Here is a 6,490-nt window from a genome sequence, read left to right on the forward strand (position 1 = left end):
GGAGCCGGCATATCCCCTGAAGAGCAGCGCTCAGGGGATGATGGCGGGCCAGCTGCCATATAATACACTTTATATCTAGGAGAGCTGGCGTCTCTGATATCTCAACTTTCATGCAAAAACTGATTCCTGGTTTTAGTTACAACTCTATGTTTGTACAGCCCTAGAGGAAATACGGAGTTTAATCTGCAGTCTGTTTAGAATACAATCAGTAGACGTGGCTGTCGTTCCATAAGACCCCAGCAGAACTATCCTGTCCTGCAGTTCAGGCACCCTCAATGTACTGAAGTGTCACAGGTGCCGCTAAACCCTTCCCACTCCTCATGGCACAGAGGAGGGAGGATAACTCAATTACTGAGCCCCAAATAGATTCAAATCTAAAGAAAACATTTGTCTTTTTTCTAAAACAGTCTCTGATGCATTGTTATTAAATACAAGGAGGTTTGATTTCCATACCAGGGGAAAGGACTTTAGAAATCCTCATGCACATTGGGGACAGGAGGGGAAGAGGGGACAAGAAAGCAAAGACTTGTGCCATATCCAAACACCCCATAAAGGATGGCAGCTTTGCTACAACAGACAGCAAACCATGAATCTGTTGAATGAATTCTCTTTTCTATCCTTCAACAATGGCCAGAGAAACAAACCCCCCAGTTCTAGAAAGCCAGCAGCAGAACAATGAGGGGCAAGCAGCTGGCACAAAATCTGTCAGAATGTGCAAACAAGGCAAGGAGTCAGATGCCACACGCCCAGTGGTGAATAAGCAACACCAAACACAAGCATTTACAGCAGGCAAGGTCAGGAGCATCTTAGACAGCCAAATCAGTCAAATAGCCAGCAGGAGGTTTCACCTACAGATCTCGCAGTCTGTCTTGTTTCTGTTTGACTTCTTGTGATTTTGGCCTTGCTAAATTTTCATGAGCTCGTTGGGGTTTTTATCCATGTGCTACTGTTTAGCTCCCCCTGAGGATCAGTATTGATATTGGTGGGGTTTTTTTTCAACGAGTCACCAGTGAGAGACCAGACTGATTTTCACTGAGAATTCTGTAAAAAACAGGTGTGCACAGTCAGTATGCATGTGCACAGGATAGGCCAAAAAAGCCCTTTGTCACATTACAGAGCAAGGTGATCCTTCCCCTCTCCTGACACCAGTGAGGCCACATCTGGACTTGTTATTTGATCTACATTTATCATGCCTCTTTTATTTCTTTTCTGACTGCTGTTGTTACAATTTATTATTATGAGATTTATATAAGTGTTTCAGTGGCCTAATAATTTCTCACCATCCTCTTTCTGGTCCCCTCAGTCTATGAAAGGAGATGACCAAAATTGCACATTTGTTCAGGTGAAAATGAATCTTTGCATTTTTTTGGTATTAAAATGTTTTTGATAACATCCTCTGCCCCACACTGAACCTTTTGCTGTTGCAACTACTGCTACACTGATCAGAAGTTTAAGCTGAAAATCCATAACAAATGTACTTTCTAGATAATTAGTAAGTAATTATATTAATTTTTTAATGGGCATTACCTAGCACTAGGACTAGACAATACTATGTTGTCTCTAGTCCTGAAAAGTCATACTGCAAGTGTACAGAAAGCTTAAATATTTCTGTAGTCATCATTCATCTATTGGGTAGCTGAAGATTAGGAGGAATTGTGGTTTGGAGAATAGAATTTTTTTTTTTAGATCAAAATGGAACAGGTTTTGATTTTGGCACTTGAAGATTATATAGTTTATGTGTGTGTCATTATTGCAAGGGGACATCAATAGGTTTGTGCTAGGTAAACACTTTTTATTTAACCACCGTTGTGATTTTGTATGCTGGAAGAATGGAAAATAAAAATTACTCTCATCATAACTTTTGTGCTTATTTTGCTGTCATAAAATTAAATGGCTTCATAGTCTTACCCCAAATTGTAAATTACATCCAAACAGTCACAGGCCAGTCAGTTCTTATGCTTTAAAATAATGTCCAAGAGCTTTTGGTCCACTTTATTTGGTAATATATAAGTGAGACATAGGTACAAAAACGCAATTTCATTTATTGAAGTTAGCACAGATGCCTGATTAAAGAATAAATAGAAAGTGCACCTTAAGGCCTCGCTCCTACAAGCAGACAGTTGGCACAGAGCCCTGGTACCTCTGCTCCCAGCACCAGGGCCTTTGCATTGCTGCAAGGATGGCCAGGAGCATGGGCAGGTCTCTGCTTACAAACACATCTGCAGCCCTCAGCAGGCTGCATCTATATCTGTGGGGAGTTAGAGGGGTTTGTGAGGCTCCCCAAGGCGTGCCAGACATCAAACAAACAAATAAGAGCCAGCCTGGGAACATCCACCTGGGCTTAGAGCAGCAATTCCTCTGGCTCTGAGCTCTGCCAGTGGCAAATGGGGAGGCAGCCACCAGTGTTCCTGCTGGGAATTGCTTCTTATTCATCAGAATAATGATGAATTATTCTGGGGGGGCTCCTGAGCACACGTGTGCACAGCCCATCAAAGCCATTTTGTATTTGCTGCCTTTTAAAATCATTGCCATAATTGATTTTTCCCTATACGATTCTTTCTGAGTCCTGCTTGGAGTTGGAATGTATTGCAGCTAATGGTTCCTCTCCCAGGTTGGTTTCTGCATGTTAATGATTCTCCTTCTGGAGGTCTGGAAAACTGAGATCTCAATTCTACAATCAATTGGTTAAGGAAATGAGTAATTTTATTCATGAGAGCCACTGGTCTCACAAATAAATGACACATGAGGCCTAGCACAACATACAGATGTTCAAAGACAGATAGTTTATAGAGAAAATGAGGGGAAAAAGTATAATTCACAAGATTTTTGTTTCAGTTGTAATTGTCTGGTGTAGAATCCTTTCCCAGTTCTATAGTTAGGGCCAGACTTACATATGTGCTACCATCTCTGCTCCCACTGTTTCTGCACTTAATTATAGGGTTTCATCTTTTGGAGGAGGAGAAGGTAATCAAACCTTCCCTTTGTTTCTGTATTTTGCAAAATTCTTCAGAATTTGTTTTAATTTTATCCCTTTGTGCTTTAATCTTAAGCTTTGCCTTCCTATCCTATTTCTTTTCTGTTTGCAGTCTTTAATCCTAAATTATTATCATGCAGCTTTTGCTATGTAATTAATGTTCATCTGATTTTAGGCCTTCTTCTGAAAATAGATGTGGGTTTAATTTATGTATTTCCATTAGTACAAAGTTAAACAAAGTTTAACCCTAGGCCCTTTTCTGGAGACAGGCTCCCCTGCATTTATTCCTTCCTGGTTAACAGCACAAGCAGGCCTGGTGATTACACACAAATACTGCCCATGGAAGAGTTGTAGAACTGGCCTTAAATGGTTTTCCAGCTTGCTTACTGATTTGGGTTTCTTTTTCCTTTTATGCTGGCAATTTATAAAATACATCAGCCAAAATGTACCCAGCAGCGCTCCTGGGTAGACTGTAAATACATTTTATTATTTGGTTGTGAAATGTCTCACTCGGCGGGGCTACAGCCTTGAACAGAGCCTTTAATCCTCACTGCAGCTGGAATAAATATGAACGAAATGCCCTACTTGATCAATGCTACACAGACACGTGCTCACGTGGACAGACACGCTCTGGCTGCTCTCACTACGGCTTGGCTTTGAAGAGGACGTCCATGTAAGCCTTGTCCAGATCCAGGGATTTCTTCTGCGCCGCTGCCGGGAGCAGCCTCCGGCCCAGCACCACGTCGTCCTTGCTGCGAGGCCTCTGGGTGCGCGCGTCCTCCAGGGCGCTGTGCACGTCCTGCAGCTTCATCTGCAGCCAGTCCTGCCGCTCCACCGCGTGCCGGTGCTCGCCCAGGTTGTGCATCAGCTGCATCTCGCTCACCGACCTTCTCCTGCACAAACGAGAGCAAAGACAGGCCCGTGGGAGCCCTTCTTGGGCTCCAGAACTCGGCCCAAAGGCCCAGCTTTGGGAACTTCTGTAAGGAATGACAATACATAGCTGTAGGAGCTGCCTGGCTGGTGTGTAAGGCACAGAATGACATCTGGGGAAGAGAGGGATGTAGTAATTATATATCTGTCATGATCTCTACCTTGTCAGAGTGACCCCGAGATGGGTTAGAAAGTCTCTTTTCCCAGCCTGGTGCTTGAAGAAGGAGTCAGGGCTCTTCATTTCTCAGTCTCGAGGTGGTTTATTGTATCTCATGTATAAAATTCTTTCTCCTGGCCTGCTGAGGTCAGCTCAGCAAGACAGCCCAAGGCACTCTGCCTCCCCCAGGGCGGTGTTATGTCTTTATACTAAAAACTACCTGTATAATGTTTACAATTACTTCCCAATACCTATCACCTGTGTTAGACAGTGAGATTCTACTCTAAACCAATCCCAAAGTGCCAACATCACAGCAGAAGATGGAGGCCAAGAAGAAGAAGAAAGAGAAAGGCTGGACACAGCCAGATCATCCACAACCATCTTGCCCCCCTGAATTCCCATTCTAAAAACCTCAAAATCTACTTTTTCGCCTTGTGGTAAATTCACTATCATTCTACTTAATTTGTCATGGCTTGCAGATCTTCATCTAAGGTTGGTAACTTGCTCCACGGGTCATAATCAAACCCACAGGGGCATTTTGGGCTCTGTGCCAGGGTCTCTGAGACCCCTGGTCTTGGCTGCTCAGGACAGCCAGAGGGATGTCCTGGGTCCTGACACATATCCTCTGATCAGAGAGACATGATTCTCCCAGGAAAATCCTGGGAAGCTTTGCAGAAGCTGTGGGAAACTTCAATGAAAGAATTCAAACAACTATTATTTCTCTTTCTGTAACCTTTGTTTATAGATATGGTTCTCCAGAGTGTGCTATTCATAGTTCACCACTAGTGTAAGAGAAGATTCCTAAAGGCCAATCAGGTCTTAGGGCCACCATTGTTTCCATAAGAACTGTAGATTTCTAATAATAAAGTGCCTTTTCATGCCTCCTGATGATGGAGTCTCTGTGTCACCTTTGGCTGTCCCCAGTACCCCTTTGGTGACAGAGGGAGAGTGGGGGGTGATTTGTTATTGTTAATGGATATATCAGTGAGAAGGCTTCACAAGTGGGAAGTAGTTCAGTTTTGTGACAATGTTGTTCCTATAATTTAGTTCAGCTATTGCAGAGGAGCTTAGGGCTTTTATAACATTAGGTAAGTGATCAATGAAGCTATGGGATTTATTCAGTGGTAGTTTTCTGTGATTGCTAGAGCTAAGGAGGTATGATTCCCTGTGGCTTTGTGTCTCGGCTGGTGGGTGTTAGTGTCTGAGTTACAGCTAGATTCTTACAGTACAAAAGATGTTCCCCTGTGTAGACCCCCAAGGCATGGAGCTTATCCAATTTGAATAATAAGAGAAGACTTACATGATTTTTATCTCTCTACTCAGCTGCCTATTTTCACTATTTATATATATACACACTCAGAGTGTCTGAGATCTCTAGAGCTGTTTCTAGAGGACAGAGCTTGGCCAGCTCTCGAGGGGTTCAAAAGCAAGGACAGAACTCACAAACACAGGACAGACAAACCATCACGTTCTCAGGAGCAGCAAAAGCCATCCAGTGTGACATAATGTACTTACACCATTGGTCTTCCATCAGAGGTTGTAATGAAGCACATGGCACATAAAATGATTGCAGCCTGGGCCAGGTTTCTTATAGAAGTCATTTTGTCTGCAAAGGTAGAAATGAATACACGTAAAGTCTGTAGTTCAAGTTATTTCTGTTTGTTCCAAACAAATTTAAATTAGGTAAAAAAAAGTTGAGAAACATCAGACAAGAGTTTTTGGAAAACATTTCTTTGTGAAACTGGCTAGAGCAAGGAATGTAAATGAAGGATTTGTTTCTAATACTAATTTTGTGAGCAACTCATTGCTACTCCCTGGGAACTCCATGAATTTTGGTCAGCTTTAGCTGCCCTGCATCATTATCATCATCACCATCATTACCATCATCTAGGTACCTACCTCTTGCATAATTGGGTGAAAAGCATCATGTTCTTCCATTATTACTATTATTATTATTATTGTCATCATCATCATCATTATGACTTTGTAGCCTTCAAGTCCAGTGAAATACTTGTGTATAGATATTCAAATGAAAAAAAAATCACAGAATAAAGCTTTCTGTTTCTCTATTTCTTTTGCATATTCTTTAGAATGAAGAGGCTGACACTTTCCCCAACAATTTTGCACAGAGGCATAACTCTACTGAGTTATCCCAGCCACTGTTGAGTTACAGAAGAAAAATTAAAATTATGCCCTTCATTTTATCAGGGATAATCCTGCATTTCTTGTATGAATTCCCCTCTGATTTTTACATCATCATCAGAACTGCCATTTGGAATATATTTAGAAAATATTTACCACTGATGATGCTACAGCAACCCAGTTCCAATATCAGTTTCTAGTCTGAATTTTCAGTATTGGCAGGCAGAAAAAGCATCTTTTTGTTGCCACTTAAGAAATTTGATACAGAGTAACTGAAACCTAAGAGA

The 6,490-nt window shown here is 41.9% G+C and overlaps 1 protein-coding gene across 1 annotated transcript; it reads right to left on the reverse strand.

The window, feature by feature from the left end:
• Positions 1 to 3,617: 3,617 nt before the first annotated feature.
• PTH (parathyroid hormone) lies at positions 3,618 to 5,662 on the reverse strand. Its single transcript, XM_058807842.1, has 2 exons — positions 5,577 to 5,662; positions 3,618 to 3,867 (listed from the first exon to the last, which is right to left on the reverse strand). The coding sequence occupies exons 1-2, from the start codon at positions 5,660 to 5,662 to the stop codon at positions 3,618 to 3,620; spliced, it is 336 nt and encodes a 111-aa protein (XP_058663825.1).
• Between the last annotated feature and the right edge of the window lie 828 nt (positions 5,663 to 6,490).

Source organism: Ammospiza caudacuta, chromosome 6, assembly GCF_027887145.1.
Source record: "Ammospiza caudacuta isolate bAmmCau1 chromosome 6, bAmmCau1.pri, whole genome shotgun sequence".
In the NCBI taxonomy this organism is placed as follows: Eukaryota; Metazoa; Chordata; class Aves; order Passeriformes; family Passerellidae; genus Ammospiza; species Ammospiza caudacuta.

Bases quoted from the DNA above. Each gene is read 5' to 3' on its own strand.
- PTH (XM_058807842.1), bottom strand. From the start codon at position 5,662: ATGACTTCTATAAGAAACCTGGCCCAGGCTGCAATCATTTTATGTGCC. The intron at 3,868-5,576 runs GTAAGTACATTA...TCGTTTGTGCAG, and splicing joins TCTGATGGAAGACCAATGGT to GAGAAGGTCGGTGAGCGAGA.